Source organism: Cuculus canorus, chromosome 1, assembly GCF_017976375.1.
Source record: "Cuculus canorus isolate bCucCan1 chromosome 1, bCucCan1.pri, whole genome shotgun sequence".
NCBI classification, from domain to species: domain Eukaryota; kingdom Metazoa; phylum Chordata; class Aves; order Cuculiformes; family Cuculidae; genus Cuculus; species Cuculus canorus.
This window is the reverse complement of record NC_071401.1, coordinates 64,797,126-64,818,296: the sequence shown is the minus strand read 5'-3', so window position 1 is coordinate 64,818,296 and position 21,171 is coordinate 64,797,126. Positions and strand designations below refer to the sequence as shown.

Here is a 21,171-nt window from a genome sequence, read left to right as displayed (position 1 = left end):
CACACTGTAATATATAAATATATAAGTATGTCACAGTGTGCTATGGATTCTATAGTACAGCACTAATCTGTACCGGTGTTAACTGGGTGTACTGGAGAACACTGACAGAAGACAATTTTGTTTCAGTCAGAATAACACACTGAGAAGGGAGTAACTATTAAGCTACCTCATCCCAAAGATTTCTAAATCAGTGAGGCTTCCTGTGAAATTGGGGGTTAACCTAGTGATATTTTAGCTGCAGGCCACCCAGGCACATGTGCTGTGCTAGAAGCCTACTAGAGTAGTTTGATAATGACAGCAGCTCTAATGAAACCTAGAGATTTAAAGGAACCCAGTCTATGCTAAAAAGAGGATATGGTGCAATGAAGCAGGTATTGGGATGTGAAGTCCTGGAAGATGGGAGGATTAATGAGTGTACATCAAAAGGTTTTTATAAAGAGCTGAAGGAGATAACTCTTCTTGCTCCAGAAGCAAGTTTGAGACTTACATTTCACCCTTCTTTCAGAGCTCTTAGCATACTGCATATGTACTCCTAAAATGAAGAACTACAGTAAAGATGTTAACACTGGTAGTAGCACTCATTTTTTAAAAGAAAAAAATAAAGCTGTCCGGGATTAGTTTGATGGTTCCACAATCCTTCTCTGAATAACTACAACCTTGAATTGGGGAATTCTGTGTGACACTGACATCTCAGTGCACCTGTAACCTAATTGACTCAGCACAGCAATAGACAAATCGATGAAAGGAGATATTTGAACTCATTTCAATTCACTGTTGGAAAAGAGGTCAGGGGACTTGACCTCAGCACATGAGGCTGCTCAGGGGTCTGAATTCTACATGTCTTTGAACTCTAAACATGCAGGAGATGAAAAGGATGCTCTGCTCCTCCTTGGCATAGAGACAAAGTTCAGCCTGAGACAGCAACACCACAAGCAATTTCTCTATGAGTCGCCACAAAATACAGACAAATGCAACACAACTTTGCAAATTAAAATCTGAAAAAATCTCTAATCTGCTGAAGAAATAAACACACACTGCAGCAAAATGTCAAATATAGCAGATCTTACAAAACCATGGCCTCCTTTATTCTACAAGCTGTAAAATAAGAAGGCATTATTGGTTTCTTTAAATCAAATTATGACTTCAGGCCTGATTTTCCTTTCATTTATTTTGTCCTGAAAAGCAATACTTCATATAAGTCCACATGCTCACAATCATGTAACACTGATGAGAGAGAAAAACTAGGCTTTACAGACCTATACTTGAGAAGAATCTTTTGAAAGACAAACATAAGCACATACATGTACCTGTCTATGCACACGAATAAATGCGTTTCACCCACCTATTTCATCCCCCAGAGACGAGTTCAGTATTGCACCAGCAGACATGACTACAGCACAGCTCCCAAAGCCATGTGTATACAATTTGCCCAGTGGAATCTGGGGAACGTGCTTTTCCCATCCAAGAGTGGAGAAGGGAGCCTCCTTGCCATCTATTGTTTTCACATTCACTCTTTCTTTTAGCTCACAGAATAGCTGGTCTCCTGTCAACTTGGAGTTTCGCTTCCCCTTGAACCGCACCCCATGCTTATTGGTGCTCAAATAATCTTTCATCGCCTTCTGCAGTCGAGGGTTTAACATCTTGGAAGACACATCCCCTTTCCAAAGCTTGTAAAGAAAGGATTTCGACATCGTGGAATATAGCCCATCCCAGTCATCAGATTCATCAAGCATCTGGCTTCTCCTATGCTTTGTGCTCCTTTTCCTCATTCTTCTCTGGTGGCTCCAGTTGTTCTGTAAAATATTTACTTTTGGATTATCCTCATCAGCTGAGATTAATTTTGCTATCTCTTCAAGGTGGTTGTGTGACTGAGGCTGACCAGCAGCAAATAAATAATCATCATTCACTTGGTAGAAAGCACTTTTTGATTGTCTTCCTATCTGGGATGGAAAAAACTCATCTTCACTTCTAAAAGCATCTTCCAAATCAGTCCATTTCTTAATACTTCCAGTTCTGGATTTAAATGTACCTAAGAGATCTTCATTAAGAAGTACCTCATTCCCATCAATGGTTTCAGAGAATGATGGATCGTGTATGGCTCCCATGATGACTCTCTGCTTGCCCTGAAGGGGCAGAAGCCTCTTAGTTTCAATGTAAGAAAAGGAACTGGGAACTGGTTCAGCAGTGTTGCTATCTGTAAAATAGATGAATATCACCAGAAAAAGCAGACCCCATGCAAAGATCCCAAACAGCATGAGTTGTTTCCATTGCTTCAAATTAGGTTTCATGGCAATGCTTTTACCAGCTTCTCTGCACCTTGAAGTATTGGTGAAGGAAAACGAAACCTGGAAAGAATATCAAATATTAATCAAGAATGGTTTCAAGAATAGACACAAATCAGAAACATCTTAACATGCTTTAATAGGAGGTGCAGAATTAATCTCCAAGCTGTAGCACAGAGGATTCAGAAGCAGAAACAAACTCCAGAGCCTACAGACACTGCAGGAGTGACACGCTTTGGCTGTAACCACACAGTGACAGCTGTTAGCTACAAAAGAAGCTGGTGCCCAGTTTCTACAGTAACACTGGATCCTGCCTTCAGGGAGATGATGTGCCCGCCTGCTTCTGCTATACTGAGTAGAGCATTAATAGAGCAAAAGCAAAACCCACGCCTGGCTGTATGCACAGTTGGGACAATATACAATGTCATCTCTTTTGCCATTGAAAGTTCTTACTCAGTGGGACTGTGAACAAGCCTGTCCCCAAAGGGACCAGGCAGGGAGCACAAACTCTCAGCTCGACAGCCTTCCTCTGCCCACAACCCTGAACAGGCAGTGCTCTGTGGGTATCATTGCAGGGACATAGGGAAAAGCATCACAGCAGTGGGTTGGAGTGAAGTCTTTTCTTTTTCCCAGCATTAGTGAGCCACATCATTTGCTGGGGATTGCAGACCCAAATAGGAGAGTAACTGTTGTACCTCTGTCACAGATGTTGTATGCACATTGACATGGCATGAAGGAGATTTGCATGTCAAGGCATGAGGAGTTTGCATTTTCTGAAAAGAGGATGGATGACACAACCAAATATATGCCTTTAGGATAATAATGCAGATTTACGTAAAGGAGGAGGGTTGGGAATGTTGGACCTAGACTTGGAAATCTGTACTGCGTTAATGCCTGGGGATTCTGGACAGCTTGTGCATTATTGGAGGGATGCATGGTCTAAAATGAAATAGTCTGACTGAGGGGGTTGTGTTCTAAGGAAAATATATTAACACGTTGCTAGACCATCATGCACACTATGCCCTTACACAAACTCAATCGCTTAATCAACCGGTGTGGGCATCGGTGGCAAAGCTGGCTGAAGAAAGTCTGGACGTACCTCATATGCCTCATCATACACCTCCTTGTACCATAATCATAGTCAGCCTCAGTTGCTACACTGCAGTGTAGTTAGTGACAGACCACTTACCTGATCTGGATTAAAAATAAGCCTCTTCTTCTGGAGTTTTGTTTCAATGACCACTTAATAGTGGGACTTACGAGCCACTTGTACCAGCCAGCTGTGATCAGAAAAGGGGAATAGGAGTGGGGGCAGGCTTGGATTTCACTAACAGCCTGCACCTCAGGAGCCACTACCTCATCACACTGCATCCAAACAGCCCACACAGCTCTTCACACCTCTGATAACACACAGCTTGCTTATACCTGACCATCAGGAGGGACCAAAGCCACGTCAACACAAGCTACCAGCCTTCTGCAAGCTGCTAAGTACATCAAAGCTGAGCGCAAACTTTAGACCAATGCCGTAACTAAGGCTATGTTTTCACATTGAAAAGAAACCAGCAATAACACCGGCGTAAGGAGTGCTCAGCTCTGTCCCTCATTTCTCTGCCAGCAACACCCCTGTGTACAGACCTGGCATATTACAAACTGAACCAGTAAATTGATACAGCTGGGGAGAGGGGAGATTGGGTGGTGAAATATGTTAGAGGGCGTTTTCAGTTTGGTTTGTGTTTTTTTAAATTGGGCTAGCCCTTCTATCCACTTCATACATCCGGTTGTTTCGGCACAAACAAGGAGATTGCCTACAACAATGCAGAGGCAAGAACAAACCGCAGGTGGTATTAGCAGGGATACTTCAGGATAGCATTTCTGCTGACCTCCTCGGAATGTGACGCCACAGCATTACATTTCCAAACACAGTCTATTTTAATGATCTAGACAAAGGCTAGAACATTATTAAAAAAAAAACAAGCTGACTTTGGGCCTCAAGGACGTGTCCAAAGATAGGGGAATTCATATCACACTTGGATGACCAAATTTTGTTGCAAACACATTCATTTGTAACACACTGAAAAAAAAATCATGAGTATGATAACCCTGTACTCTACACACATTTGACTTGGCTCACACAAACAACAGAAAAAAGCTATTACTCCAACCGACCCATTTCCTACTTGTACTCTGCTGCTGCAAGATTGCTCTCTGCAGCACCTCACTGCTCCCCCACACCACTTCCAATTTTAAATCACTACAGGCTATGTCCTGTGGGAGTCAACTTACAGAATATGACTGTTCTGCAACTGAGATCTGCTCTGAAGTTATTGCAACCTGCCCACTCATCAGTGTTCAGATGGTTTGCATTTTTAAATCTACATTCTTCACCCATCTGAACTGCTTTCATCCCTTTTTATCATTTTCCCTGCTGTGTTTCCCCAGCACTTTTCAACACGTGGCTTCCAAACCGCTGTGTAAGTCAGTCTTTGCTCAGTCAGATCTTTCTTGTGCTGAATGTACATTTCTTACAGGATCTGCAAAGGAAGCATCTTGCAGAAACTTTTCAACAGACAAGCTTGCAGGAAGTCAAAGCTATAAAGGAAGAGGTCACTAATATTTTTCACTGAGTTAAGCAACACAATTTAAACACAACCCATAACAAAATCACATGAGTTTTGTAATTTTTCCCAGTTTTGCTGTCCCTTATCACCAGAAGATGATAGGAAATAGAAAGGGTTTAGTCTGAATTCAGGTGTGAGACTAGGAAAGTTTCTGACTGTCTGTGATTCCATGTGCTTGATGCAGCAGACTGCCTCAGCATGAAGAATTAGTCTGGATGCCTAAATCTGATATTCAGGTTACATTCTGAAAAAGGAACGAGCTGCATTATTAATTATTTTTAAATCAAAGCGAATGAATTTATTTTCCCCTAACACTTACAGGGTCATAAAAGCACACTTGTCTTCGTTGGCATGCAGATATAAGCATGCACATGATTACCTTTATCGTGCAGCAAAAAATTATCTCTGTAAACCAAAAAATCAGCATACAGCAGTGTATTTCTCAAAACTGCAAGCAAAAGGAGAAGCACCAGTGAGAATAATTTAAAAAACTTTACACATTAACTACTGCAGAAGCTTATCTACAATCCCTTGTTGCAAGTGAGGCCTCAAAAAGGATACTCAAATCTCTTGAAGACTGGAGCTATGCAGGCAAATCTCTGTGCTGCTTTAATGTTTTTTGCTCACAAAAACCGCCTTGTCCTCCAGCAGTACAGCTGAGTTGGAAGCAAATTCAAGGTCATTACTGTATTAGTTGCAAGAGGACCCTCACAGGATCTTGAAGGCTGTGTGTGGAAAGCTGCAGTAAGTCCAGAAATATATCAGTTTATCTTATCTCTGTCTGCGCTAAACACCCAGTCCTCTCCCCTTCAGCCCCTACAGCTTCTCGCGCCACTCAGTCCTTGGTTTTGGGAACGTCTGGGAAGAGAGGGCAGCCCCTCTGAGTGCTCCCCCCTCCCCTGTTGTCAACAGACCCCTCCACTGCTCACTGGCAAACCCCTCCCAGTACCACCTGGGGATGTGTTTGGGCTCACACCCTGTGTTCCTAAAGGACGCACAACTCAGTTGCGAAGAGTAGAAAATTTATGTAGGAAATCAGAAATTATGATTGGAATTAATTGCACTGGCTAAATAAATAAAAACAGGCAGTTTCATGGGTGCAATTACTGAAGCCCACTGGATGCTCCTGGAAGAAACTTGCATCTCTCTCATCTATGCTCATCATACAAATGTCAAGCTGTCAAAGCAATTCTACACAATTTTTAAAATTGTCATTAATGTTGCTCATTGTCTTCAACTTCACCACCCCTGCCATAATAATCCTCCCTGCTTACCAACAATGAAACTGCTGGAGCCAAAGCTCCTGCTAAGGAGGACCAGAGAAATAAATCTGCTCCTGGGAAAAACACCCAAGACTTAACCCAGTACAGAGCCCTCTTCAGCAGAACAAAGCTGTTTGTTCACCACAGGAGCTGAAGAGCTCATTTTCATTTTCCTACATATCTCCTGTCTGATAGGCTCTTTCAATCATTAACTTATTTAATCTCCAACTACCATATGGAGAAGGGCTTTTTTCTTACCTTGCTTTCATGAAACCTATGGAAAACGTGAAGCAAAGTAGTGAAATGGGCAGAAAGAGGAGACCTATTTATTTTCTTAATAGAAGTACTAGCAGCAGCTATGAAAAAGAAAGGCAAATCCCAAGGGTATCTTTGAAGCATCCCAAGAAATAAAGCCAATTCCCTAGTGGAAATTAAAGGCCATTTTTCCAAAAGCAGCACCTATTTATGGGAAAATTAATTTCGCTACAATAAGATGCAAGAAACCAATGTGTTCTCCCTTCCCATTATTTAGCCCATTGTTTTGCAAGAAGGAGCACTTTTAATTTTTCTTAAGAAGGCCTCCTGACTATTTCTTAAATGAGAAGAGATGGATGAGGGAGATTTTTTTTTTGTTCTTTTGAAACATTCCTCCCTTTCAACAGTGTCTATTGTTAAATTAATTTGTACAGACCCCAGCAGCTCAGAGGTCAGAATGGTTCAAGTTGACGTTCTAAGCTGTGCACTATTATGTTAAACAGGGTTTTTCTTGGCTGCAGCTTTGCTGTGAGAAGGTCACTTCTGGGTTATTTGGGGTAGCAAATGTTAGCTGTGGGCAACCGTTCCCAAAGGGCTGAAAATCAGACCAGGGTTTATTTGACACTAGGCTTAGGCAGCCTGAACAGAGAGCAAACGGTCCTTTAGTTTCCTTCATCTCTTAGTCAGCTAATTCCAGGGTATTAAGAAACCTCTGGCATAGGGCAAGACAGCTGGAGGCTGCATTTCCAGGGTGGGGAAACACACTCATCCTCTCATGTGGGAAGTGCCAAACCGGTTTTAGCATTATCACATCATTTCTGCGGTGCAAGCCATGCAGTAGGCAGCAACAGACAGCCCAGCCTGTGGGGAGTGGTGACTGCCAAAAGATGTATATTAGTCTGTTGATGGCCTGGGCACTTGTCTTATTGGCTGTGATTAGGCTTCCTAATTAATGAATCTCTATTGGACAACTTCCTTGTTAGTCCAAATAAATCTGGCTCCTTCCCTCAACCTTGTTTTCAGAAGAGTCAAGCTGCATTCAGTATTATTTGTAGCAACATAAGAGGATGTCTTCTGACACAAAGAAGAAACATCCAAACAACTCAGAACTAGGATTTTTTTTTTTTAATTTTTCTTTTTTTTTTCTTCAATATTACTCAGTGCCTTTTAAAGCTATATTTAGTTATCTTCTTAGGAAAGATTCCTCAGGAGGTATGCAAAAGAAGGTATTGCTAACCCAAATCACCCGTTAAATGTGAGTGAATCTTCTCAAACCAGGGCATTTGGGAAGTGGAGTCACAAGTTCTAGTCTGCTTCTGGGGATGCAGGCAGGCAGCATGCCTGTTCTCAGGTTGTCTAATAAAACCTAAGATTTCAAGTTAGAGGGGGTGGAGGTGGAGTGGGGCTTTTTTAATTGTTTTTACTAATGACCCATTTCCAGGAGCTCAGGCTGGAAGAAAATTACTAGATATAGTGAGACTTGCAGTAAAACTCAATCAAGCTGGCAACTCGGCAGCTGGAGAAATGCTCAGTGGGGCTTCTGCCAAGGAACGTGTCCTAGATTATTCTGTAAGAGCAGAGGGGCTTAGATTCATAAAGCTCCGGGCTTTAGTGGGAAATCAAAGCTATCTTCTATACATCAGATACCCACTCTCCACGCTCCACCATCAAGTTCAAGCTGCCTGGCACTGAAGCGAGCTATCACTTTCCTACAGCCCACAGTGCCGCCTGCACAACCCAGAGACCACATACAGGTTACGTGAGTGTTGGCTGACAGGAGGGAATTAAAAATAACCATACCAGCTCTCAGCCTTCACACACAGATTTTCCCACTGCCAATGGAAATGTTCATCACAGCACCAAGGGCCAGGGAAATACTGGCTTCACAGTGACTGATTGCATCTCTCGGGTCAACCTCCATCCACTCAAATTGGCAGCATCTTTTCTCATGAGCCACCACACACTGAGATTCATCCAGAACTTTCTGCTAAATTTCAGGTCAAGGGAGACAATGTAACCTCTTCACTTTTTACAGACTGATTATGAGCCAACCAGACTCATTACAGTAACTAAGGGTTTCTATAGAAATATACTACATTTCCCTGCATGTGCAATTCAGAACAACTTCAGTGTAAATCACTTCCAGGTTCCTCCAATGAAACTACAAAGGGGCAAAGGCATCATACAGTTGCTCTGAAAATAAGCAGTTTTCACAACATAAATCAGCTCCTACAGCCTATCTCAAGGAGCTCCTCACACAGCCATGTACTACCAGCACTCAGTTGTACCTACTTCTGATCTCTTTCTTCGCAATTTGCTCTTGCTATTCCTTTGCTGTGCCCTTGCACTGTTCATAGCAAGATGCAGAGGTTCAAGGCTGCTTCGAGTTGCAGCAGTTCTTGGTTCTAAGGGTGCAGAAACCACCACTTTGGCCATAGTTCTCAGCATGTCCTCATACACAAACAGTACAGAAGCAACTGAGGTATCTTGCCTGTTCTTGTAGAACTCCCAAACAGCTGTTCTGGACAGGTTTTGGTCAGTCATCCTTCAGCTGCCACAGCACTGCCTCTTAATCCAAGCACCAGGAAAACAAACAAGCAAACAAATACACTCTTACCTACATCAGTATAAAACCACTGCAAATATCCAAAGATGTTGCAAGCTGCAATTCCAAAGTAAAATTCAGTATACCACTGGATAACCATGGCAATATCCAGCTTTGTACAAACATCATCCCAGCTGGCTACACTCTTACACCTCAGTAGTTCCCCTACATCAGCAAAGCCTCGCAGACCAGGTCACAGAGCTGCCTATGTTTTTTCTGCACTACATCCCTGCTCCCCCTCATAAACTACAAGTTGTAGAGGAACCGCGGTTGTTCCCAGGGCACCTGGTCAGCATTAGGGTCCTGGGAAGCCAAATGTTGCATGTTTGCATGAGACGTACAGGCTGAAACAGCAAGCTGGCTGCAGATAAAAGCCAGGTGTGGAAACGAGGTGATCAGACTGATGGCCATCACTTACATGCACATCTTCTGTTTATACATAACCACCTTTTAAATCTATTTACTTTTATTGCTGTGGTGAGGTCAATGAGGAAACAAGTACATCAACACATGGAGGAAACGTCAAGGACTTGAGGAGGCTGAGAGGAGGCTGGGATGCTGGGCCAGGCGGGAAGGAAGCCCAACTGCAAAAGCAGCACAGAGGGAGCAACACAGGGGTAAGAGGCAGAGACTGAAGAGAAAACATGCCTGCAGCAGTAGTGAAAGGCCAAAACAACAACTGCCAAAGAAGGGACATCTCAGAACCAACGGGGTGAGAAATGGAAGCAAAAACTTTGTCCCACTGGAATAATCACATCCTTCCCTCCAGAGAAGCATCAGGTGAGCCCTGTTCCTGCTGAGGGCAGGCTATGGCCCAGGCCATCCTAACTTATTCCTCCCAAGTAACCACACTCCTGCAACAGATGAGAGATCTGGGTAAGCAGCAGAACCAGTGCTGTGGTCTTACTGCCTTATCCTGGGCAGCCCTTCCCAGGTCAATGCATTGCTTCCTGCCATCCCTGTGCATGGGAAAAGGGATCCTGGGCCACCCACTTTAGTCCTAGCAGATGGCACATGGCCCTTGCTCCCCTCCAACCCTATGTACCAAGACACCCTTCCACTCAGTTTTGCAATGAATTAGCATCCAAAATAGCTGCACCTAGTTTAGCCTCTTTCACAACCCATGCAGAGATGCTCCCAACTATGGGAAAGGTTGGCACCTGAAGAACCAGAGCACAAATATGAGTGATTGCCCATCTTAACACAGCCTAGCTTTCTGGGGGGCTGATCTTTCCCTGGCCACGAAAGAAGGCTTTAATCCCTTTTCCCCTGCAAAAGCATAGTTCAGGAGAAGTCCATGCCGATGCTCTGATGTCATGTGTAAATGAACATGATGGCAGGAATCTCTTAATGCCCCCCAAAAAAGAAAGAAAGACGCAGAGAAATGAATAGTCTACTCAGTATCTAATAAAGTATAAGAAAAAGAAAAAATCCAGCCAATATACATAACTCTATTTGGTTCCCCTCCCTCTTTTTAAGGGACAGCTTTTGATAATGTACTTGCAAAAACACATAATTCAAAAAAGGAAGGAAGTGCTTTGAGGGTTTTTTATTTAAAGCTTGACAGGATAAACGAATCACAGTCTCATTAAATCACACAAATCTCAGGCTGCACACAAGACTAAACCACGAGAAATAGGACGTTACAAATCCTCATGCAGTTCTACACTTCCAGCACAACAGCTCATTTTATTTCTGCTCTTGGCAAGGTTAGAATAAAAGGCTTCTTTTCTTTGCTCCATAAATGTTTTTAGATGCTATATTACTTGAACTTAACACAGCAGTAATTGCACTGAAAAAGGGCAATCTGAATTGCTTCCTGGAAGAAGGAAACGTTTATACTAACACGCACATGAACAGAGAGCACAGTTACAAAAGGTCTGTTTCAATCCTATCACAAAAAACTTGACCAAACTCACGAACTCTTCTAGGCAGAAATTGTTGGAGAATTTGAAATTTCCACTCTAAAGCCAGACGGGTTCTGAGATATACTGATCTGCATTGCAATATAGTAGTAAATTTTACATCTGCAGAATATGATGCTACTGTATGTTCCAATACAGCAAGTCCTACAGGCACTGTGTTTTGCTTTGTTTTTTATTACTAACTTTTTTATTAGACTCTTGTTTGTCTTTTTATATTTGTTCCAGAATGCAAGCAAGCCCTTGTTTTAAAACTCTAAAAAAGAACAATGGCAAATAAATTGTTCTCAGCTCTATCTCAATGCCAATTAGTATTTGCTTATGTTAGTAACATGACTGTAAGAGAAAATCAGAAAATTCTTATTAATGCCTCGTTTCTATATACTCATATACACACATTCAAACAACATGCATTCTATAGGCTTATTTGCTCTAGGCTAAAAGCCTGAATGAAAAGTTTCACCCTGGAAGAAGGCCTGCCAGACTGAAAGATGAAGTCAGTTCAGCGCTCGTTGCATTACAAATACAATCCAAAATTGAATTTCCATGGACTGGGACAATTTTTCCCCATTTTGTATATTTTAACACTTAACATGACTATGCTGATAATAAGCCAACCTATGCTAGCTGGGATGTTATATTTGGCTTCATAAAACAAAATAAAGTGGTGCTAGTATTTAAGTTCTTTCTTTCTATTCTTCTTCTCCTCCATTCTGGCACCGTTTTATGCATAGCTCAGGGCAATATTAGTTTAAACTATGACTAGATCAACAGAAATGTCTTCTATGGTGAATACAGCTGTAAGTAACCTGGCACGAGACACTGGAACCTGAATCCTACCTGTCTGGAAGTTTAGCAGAGAAATAGGATCTCTAAGAGCTACCATCATGGAATCAGCATGAGGAATAATGACAATTAAATCAAAGTTTTTGATTGGATTCTTCACAGCATTCCTCTTTGTGCAGTCATTAGTGCCTATGTGCAGCACAACAAGAATTCTTCTCTCCCAGCACAAGCCATTTTCTCCCTATAAGTATTATATAAATGACTTTACAAGGTGGAAGGTAGCAGGAAAAAAATTGCGGTCTTTGAAAGCGGTGACACTATTAAACCAGTGAGAAACCGAGGTAAATGAGGCAAGACAGAGTTGGCTACTTTGCAAGATTATTTGCATTAGTTGTCTTTGTTATAAAACTTGAAATGACGGGATAAGATTCTGAGCCCATCCTTACTGGATACAACAGTGGAATTACCATTCGATGCTAATATTCACCACTGTAACATGCAACAGAATTTAAAACTAAGATCTACAGGGTACTACAGATGAATCTGTAAAAGAGTCAATGCTTTTCTTACTAAGATAATTGGCAGAGGTTGTTGACATGCCTTAACTTCTCGAGAGAAGTCTACATTTAAATACTGACTTTGAAGTCTGAAGCTAATCAGCACCCATGTAGCATATTCCCTTCCTTCAGTTCTTCAATAGATGGGATTCTCAAAATTTTCATTAAAATATTTGTTAGCACTTCATGTGCTGACTATGTCTTTTTGGGGGTATTTAGCCAATGACAGGCTTTTGAAATATTACTGATTTCACTAAAAATCTCTCATTCTGAGACTGCCTTTAAATGGCCAAAACATGCAAACCCCCTGTCTATCTTTTGCACGCTCTGCTTAGAAGATGTATCTGCTTTGAAGACGCATTCTCTTGCCCAGTACAGAGCACAGCTGTCCTCTCAGCAAAATGTCAGACGCATCTGAAATTCTCTTTCTCCCTCTCTTCTACTCTTCTTCCTTGCTACACACTGGTGACTCAGCATCCATGGGAAAAGACCCCTCCTGGCTGTGGCAAGGAGTAGCTGGCATCTGCCTATGCTCCCCTAGCCTTAACCACCTGTTCACTTTCCCAGGGAGCCTCTTCTGAGCTAGTGCTTGCTTCTCTTCAGGTATGTGGCCTTCCCAGTAAAAGCAAGTTTTCCCTCACCATGGCACCATCTGCCATTTAGGAAGGCTATTGGCAGCACTCAAACCAACCATATGGAGAAGCACGAAAAAAGTTGGTGATGTTGGAGACAAACTTTTGTGTGGTTTTGCCCCATGCCTAGCGTGATACAGCCCCGATCCTTGTCCACAGCTTTTAAGTGCTAAAGGCACACAGCAAGTAACAAAGTGAAGCCGATTCACTGCCCTAAATCAATCAGAAGGTTTTCTCTGCCAGCATAAAAAGAGGCTGTTCTGAAAAGGAAATCTTTGTTTTAACACAGATTGATTCCTTAGCAACACCCAATCCTGACAAACCTACTCTGTGGATGGAGTGTAGTCCTGCTTCAGTCCTGATCAGATACTAAATAAATCTTATAAGAAGACATTTAGTCTGATCTAAACGCTAATGCTTAATGATTCTAACATTTTCATGATTCTTGCTTTTATTTTCTGATTTGTATCAGCATATGTTAGTAGAGACAGTTTACAGTTAAAACTACTACAGTAAGTATGCAGTATACTACACAACATGACTGCAAGCAAAGCAAAATTTTGCTACTTTCATTAAGTTGGGTTTTCTTTTAAACTGCTGGAGAAAAATGCATTGAAGTTCATGCTAAATCTGGGTATAAAAATGCAGTATATACGGCAGCAAGCATAAATGATGTCAAGCAGTAATGAGACTCTTGTTCTGGTCTTCAACTGTGTTCAATCCCCTCCAAGCTTCTCAGATTTTTCAGTATCTGTGTAAAATATTCTGATATGCCTGCTCTGCTCTGGTAAAAGAATAAAATTCTTGTGAATCTGTATTTGGACAAGAGGTAGTAGAGCAAAGTGCTGGTAATCCACACTCAGTGGTAGGAAACCTGCCACTAGTAGTAAACCAAACCCAGTCTGGTGAATTGATTATACAAAATTTACCAAACCATTAAAGCATTAAGAACAGTATATTTCCTCAATTCATTGTAACTCGTGTTTTAACTCATTACACAATTTCATGGTACTTCTAATAACTATAGTAAATTATATGATAAAAAACCCTCCAAATATGAAACCTGATATTACTTTTACCAGACCCTGGAGGGTCATGAGAGACAGCAGGTCTTCTCAGGGAGGAATGGCACAGCTCTGTGTGTTCCCATTACGCCACCCCTGTGCTGATAGAAAGCTACAGAAGAATCCCATAGCATCTCACAATCCTGAAGCGATTTTTAAGTAGAGGAATACAAAGATTTTAAGATGAATTTACAAGCAGCGGTAGACTTCTCTACTTACAAACCATGTTTGTTCAAATGTATCTTGTACCTCACGTTCTGTTTTCTCACATAAAGAGCCCAATTCTGTGAACAGTAGCAGCCACATGAGCTGGGTTTTTTTTTACTTCCTTCCAGTACCTGAAGGGAGCCTACAAAAAATGCTGGAGATGGACTTTTTAAAGGCATGTAGTGATAGGACTAGGGACAATGGCTATAAATTGGAGAGGGACGGATTTAGACTAGACATAAGGAGGAATTTCTTCACTATGAGGGTGGTGAGGCACTGGCACAGGTTGCTCAGGGAAGTTGTGGCTGCCCCATCCCTGAAGATGTTTGAGGCCAGGTTGGATGGGGCCTTGGGCAGCCTGGGCTAGTGGGAGGTGTCTCAGCCCATGGCAGGGGGGTTGGAACTGGATGACCTTTAAGGTTGCTTCCAACCCAAACTATTCTGTGATTCTATGACTTCAGCATAAGAAAAGGAGTACCACTGAGCTTTTCTTAAACAAGCAGACAGACAACATGTTGTGCCCTAGAACAACCAAAGTAAATCCTGCTTAAAGTTAATTGGGGAGGCAAGAGTATCCACAGGCCTGAGAGGTCCAGCTCTGGATGCAGAACCTCACTGACTGCATTTGCACACAAGCCCTGACCTCCAATGCATACCCCAAGTTCATATTACAAATCAGCCAGCTGGATACCACCACTTTACTTTTACAGATTTTTCTCTTTCTTCTAATTTAACTACTTTTGAGATTGCTAACTCTCTTCAGATTGCTCTGACAGCAGCAGAAATTATTAACAGTGAACCAATTTATGATGAAATGGACTTATCATACTAACTACTGATAATTTTTTTAAGCTTTAATTGTTTAAATTTGATACAGCTCTTTAAGACTATGCCTTCACAATTCTCAATGGATAGTATTTATCTGACTTATTTACTAATTACTTCCAAATTACAAGTGTCCCTCAGGTCTGAATAATTTCTGATGAAAGAATGAGCACACTTACATGCCATAAGGGAAGGAAATTGAAGGAAAAGAATTTGTATGGCTCAGATGGGGAAATGGGAAACCTGATTTCTTTAAAGTATTTTCTAGCTTTATCACCACATGTAGGTAATAATTTCTGTCTGCTAAACCTTCCATGCCATCGTCATTCCAAGGTCTCTTTTAATTTTATTTTTTTCCTATAAACGGAGAAAATAATTAAAAGCTATAGCAAAAGCAGTACTCCAGACTGCAAATACTGTAAATGTCACTGTCTCCATAAAGAAATTGAGTATGGACAAGCACATGAGGAATAACCATGTATTGCCAAGCCGCTTAAATAGAACGTGCCCAAGGGCATACTGTAGAGGAGCCCACGTTTCCGTCAGCGGGTAACGTACACAGTCACCCTTCCAGGAGTCAGAGAATCCAAGTTTACGTGAATTCTAGCTGCCAAGCACACCGTTGTAAGGAAAAGGCACATCAGTGTCTTTAGTTTAAAATGAATTTCCCTTGGCTTGGACATCAGAGAATTGGGGGGGGAAATAGACTTTTAGTACACAACTTTCGCTTTCTAGAAGTAGTCTTTCTTAGAAAATATAATACTATTAATATAACACATATTTTATGTACTCTCTCTACAGTTACTACTTCTCCAGCATTTCAGTCAGTGACTGATGACTCCACATTAGTCATGTTTCCTCCAACATCATCACCTCTCGATTTCTGAAACCTCGGGAGAAGTAGGATCCCTAACCTGAACCATCTCCAAGACCTATGAACCAGTCATCATTGCTGCAAGTCTTGAACTAATTTGTCTTTTTCTTGATGAAACTTTTTATTCAGCCTGCTTGTTTCCAAGTCACTTGTCATCTTCCCAAGTACTTCTTATACATGGACTTGCAATTTTCTTCTTTTGTAACCTCGCTTCAGCTGGATGGAAATCGAGGGGAATCTTTTGCTTAAAAAGGTATCCCATTTCAAAGAACAAAAATATAACTGTTCTGTTTAGCGGATCTGAATGAAAAATTCAATTTCAGCTTCTATCTCAAAACCACAGTGGAACTGATGTGGTACCAAGTATTATTTTCTGAGAAACTTGGACAGCAGGGATAATAAGCAGCCGTCTTGTTGCTCTGCTGTTACTGACCACAGTTCTGCTTTATAGCTGATTCCAGACCAATGAGGGGAAGAATCTCATATAAAGAGGCTGACTTTAATCCAATGGTAAGGTAAGGAAAACTTCATATTCTATTGCATATGCTTACTGAGTGCATTCAGCACTTACAATACAGTTTTGAGTCAAAAAACTCCAGTAGTGTCCATCTAACAACTTTATTTTGTATCATTGTCTGGCTGTTAACGTTCCTGCCTGATTTACTTAAAATGTTGAAGTCAGTAAAAAAAAGGAAATAATATCAAAAATTTAATGGGAGGTATTTTAATTATTTTAAAGTGTCATATTTTTAACTATTATTTAGAAAATAAGTGAGCAAAGTCAGAAAAAGGGTTGAAGTGGCACTATCAAAAAGCAAACTACTGTAGCAAGAGCGCTTCTTGGGCTTCCTTCTTGAGCTGGATCAGATATCTTTTTCAGCAGTTAAGGCTGTGAATTACTATTACTGGCTACTTGACAGATTAGACATGGTGCTGGTATGCCTGAGACCTTCCAAACACAGCAGGGGTTACTGCAGCAGTAGACAATACTAGAATACTGCAGTATTACAAGCTATGCAGTTTTCTATCTCTTCTCTCAGCTTGTGCAGCGGGTTTATGAGACTCCTTGGAAAGTTTCATCTGCAAATATGGGATGTAGTAGCACCAGTAGTAACATTGCATCTCTACAGTCTGAAGAGTGCAGACACACTATTTCTAAAAATGCCAAGAAGATAAAAATTCATTGAGGTGATCTCTTCCATCAGGACCCTGCTTATTGAAGAAATCATTCACGGAGTCTCTGCGCAAAGCAGTGATGCTTGAGATCGCTCAGGAATCAAAAGATGCATCTTTCTATATTTTACTTTGCATTTCCTCTCTGATGGTTGTGGGGTTTGGACTTCACCACCTGAAGAATTCAAAGGCAATTTCTAACTGCAACTAGTTATTGTTTAAAAAAAATTAAAAGCCTCTGCATCACACATGACAAAAGCAAAGTTCCACATATATAGTGTGCTTTAGCTGTGCTCTTATTTATCTCAAGACAACCTTGCAAGAACAGCATATATCCCAGTGACTGCGAGGCTTAATTATTTTAATTCCGTGGTCCAGGAGTTTTCAGCGGGGTTCCTCTACTGCTTGCAGCTTTTGCAGACTGTAGCAGTATATCTGATAACTGGTTTAAGTAGCAGTGATCACATTACACACACCCCACACTCTTCTCATTGGCTGCCTACATCATGGCAGATTGATTTTTTGCTGGCTCTGTTGGTCTTTTTAGTGCTTCTAATAATAAACGCCTCAGAAAACAGAAAACCTTCTGATAAGTATTCTATGCCAACACCCTTTTTCAGGAACTAACCTGTGATATCTACTGTATCTTGACAGACAGTTGTATGTTTGGTGTGGGGTGTGTTAGGCAAGAAGCAGTAACCTCCCTCTGCTACAGATGCTCTTGCCAGGACAGATGGCCAACGGGACAAAGACTGTGTCTTGCACAGCCTTGGAGCACCTCCCGGTCTCATGAGCTGCAGAGCTCAGCAGGCACTGGGTGATCCTGCCTAGGAGAGTCCTACAAAAGAGTAATCAACAGCACCTTGTCTTTTCCAGGAGCAGCACCTCCTGACTTGTGCTGTCTCTCCTGGTGCTTTTAAACTCGAGCCCAGGAAAGAAAAATACAGTCAAGCATTGACTTCAAAGACTCTCAGCCTTGAGGTGAGGGCTCATTCCAGCTTGACATGAGTTCAAAGCCTGCTCGCTCTGTCTATAGTGACCCAGTCACATCAGTTCGGTGTCTTTAAATACAACATATTTAGATACCTTTCCTCATTTGGCTCCATCTAACAATAGCAAGTGTCTGCAATGTCATGCTTTGGTCTTAACATCATTCAAGACCCTTCACTCTGAGTGGTAGAAAGGGCTGATGCATAACCAGGTCTCATTCCTATACAGAATCAAGTCATAGCCAAAGTGTCCCTAACCTGAGAAATAAAAAGCACTTCCAAGCCCACAAACATTTTTTCTGTATTTTCCAATGCCCGACTGAAATCTTGCATTTTTTTACCATCTAGAAGATTCAAGCTACAGATGTTAAGACACAATGAAGAACAGATCAAGAGCACACATGGCAAACACTGATCCCAATCTTAGGCTATTGCTACCTTCACGGCTTTCCTCGGCAGGAGCTGCTGCTAGGGAAACTGAAGTACAAGATGGCCAGCAACCAGAAACACTTTTTGCCTGGAGGTGAGAGTATAACTAGGCCAACAGAGACAGACTCTTCTACCAAGCAGAGAGGGAAAAGCTGTATTAAACAGTGAGCTCTCAAACCTGACACCCCAAAAAGCTCTCCAGTGATAGTCAGGTGGGAGTAAGACTCCGACTGTGATTCCTTCTCCAGTGGATAAAGGGCTAATGGCTTCTGCCTCACCACATATGCCTGTACACAGCCATGCACAATTTAGCTCCAAGCTATACTGTTCTGAATTTACCCTTAAAAGAATTCTTTTAAAAGAATTTTTCTTTTTAATTTTTTTAAACTACAAGAAAATCCATAAAATAAATAGCAAAAATACAATCAGTCTGAACAAGAAATAGCAGTGAACAATTAAGAAGGAATGAATATCAACTATGCAGAAATATTTCTAACAGAGAGATTAGCTTTCTATAACAAATTCCAGTTTTAACCTTCATAACTTCAACAAAGTAAAACCCAGTCAGATGAAATTTCACAGTCATGGTCTTGTGCCAAGGAAAGCTTCTCTGGAAAGTTTGAGGTAGATCAGCCAAGGCATCTTGGAGATATGAGAGTTCCAGAGAAGTGAGGTGTTCTCCATTTCTTGGACCGTGTCCTAATTTTTTTTGGCTCATCATAACTTAAAAATGGTTGGCTTAGACATTCTAAATTTGCTTGGCTACTACTGGTGCCTTTGACTAGTTGCAGGCTATTTTATTACTAAATGTGGGTTTGTGCAAATTCCGAGTGTTGCAGTTGTTAGCACCACATGTTGGCTTGTAAGCACTGTAGGCACACCAGTCTGGCCCACTGCAGACCTCTCCATCACCTCATCAGCTGTGCTCAGGAGGCAGCACTGAAGGCCAGGACCCTTCCCTCAGGTCCAGCTGGGTGTAAGAACTTGGCTGCACTTTATAGTCGCCTCAGGGGAGCTACATTTCATCAGGCTGACAAGAAAGAGTCCCAGGATGCTTCCAAACCTTGCCAGTACCAAAATGCCTCTCTTGGAAAGGTAAGCACAGATGGTTTCCTCCCCAGACTTGCTGTCATCCTACTACTCCTTCAATACATACTTAACCTTACTCTCTGATGTACACAAGAATTTTCCCAGGGAACACCCACATTATTCCCAAGTACCTCTCTCCTCCATGGATTACTGATCCAATCTATTTTCCATTTCCACAGTGATTGCAAACTCCATGCTGTGGTCTGGGTGCATCTACTGCAGCTTATTCCCTCTTCCTGCTCCAATCTTTCAGTCTCCAGGGCCCTGTTCCAGACTGGAAGCCTTGTACACTTACACACAACATAACTCGTTAAGACTTCTGGGCAGTGAAACCCAGGGGTTACATCTTAGCCCTCAAGAAGAAAATTCCCCCTGAGCTAAAAGCTTTGATGAACCCTGGAAAGACTATGGGTAAGAAACTCGCTCCTGGTGGGGACTGCTCTGTTCACAATCCCAATTTTGATAATGGATACTATAGCAACCTCACACATTTCTTCAGCACGGCCAATTACTTTAAACAATTCTCCTTAATATTTGGTATTTCCTTTGACAACGACTATCACCTGCTGAGCTAGCAGGAAAACAAGAAGTATGCAGCTAATCAGTGGTGGAAAACATTAGGACATTAAAAATACTTCTTGGTGAAGTATGTTTCTGCACAGAAAGTGCCTCAGCTACAAAGAGACCTATTCTTTTTGAGATGCACACATGCATGACTCCCATTCACAGGAACTATGCAAGTGCATCCAGAGCAGAATAGGCTTGAAAGTGTCTACATTTACCAAACATTGATCCCACACAGACACGTCTTTTGATCACTCTTTGACCTACTGCATCTTACTTTTGCTCCTCAGAAACAAAAGATTTTGTAACGAACATGTCACTTACATTGAAAAAACAAAATACGAGCACAAAAAAAAAATCCACAGAATTCAAATAATCTACCAGTAGATAGGAAGAAAAATTGGGGATTTTTTCCACATTTCTCATTCAGTTGCACAGTTAGAGCTCTTTATTTGCACGGGCTTCACGTGGCTGTTCTGTCATCTTTTAAAGGCAGATAATCTCTCAGAGGCTTGCTCTTCACAGGAGACACCACGCAAAACTCAGCCAAGTTTTAAAAACACACAACCCGGTGCTGGGTCAGCACAAACCTGCGGAGTGCCAAGGAAAGCTGCAGGAGGTCTTTTCTTGGTCTCCCACAGAGCTCGAACAGCCTCCACTGGCCTTTGGGAAAGGGTGCTACCCTACTCCAACTGGCTGGCAGGAGTGTGATCTAATGAAAAGAGCATGAGGAGGATCTGCATGCACTTTCCTCCCCCTCTCAATCCACAACGGGCCAGTCACAGTCTGACCCTAACTTAACACTTAGGCTGTAAACTTGCTTAACACTTGTAGAAGAATTTATTTTTTCAAACATACTGATGGCAGCATATGGCCCATCGACAGGTTTATTATTATAAGACACTTTTTCCACCAGGTTATAGTCTTTTTTATAAACATATGTTTCAGCACATAATAAAATCCCTAAGAACTGTTTCTGAAACATAATCACTATGCAGGCACAGAAACTACTTTTAGTCAAGATAATGAAAGGAACAA

General features: G+C 41.6%; 1 protein-coding gene across 8 annotated transcripts in view; it reads right to left on the bottom strand.

The window, feature by feature from the left end:
* The window catches only part of ST6GAL2 (ST6 beta-galactoside alpha-2,6-sialyltransferase 2), a 176,616-nt gene that overhangs the window by 24,360 nt on the left and 131,085 nt on the right, over nt 1-21,171 (bottom strand). For 7 of the 8 annotated variants that reach the window (XM_054085038.1, XM_054084994.1, XM_054085049.1 and 4 more), the window contains one exon: nt 1,343-2,345. In XM_054085038.1, coding sequence (XP_053941013.1) covers nt 1,343-2,288 — 946 coding nt within the window. In that variant the 5' untranslated portion in view covers nt 2,289-2,345. Of the gene's footprint in view, nt 1-1,342; nt 2,346-3,471; nt 4,514-21,171 lie in introns of those variants that run through there. The other variant, XM_054085031.1, reaches the window with a different exon arrangement.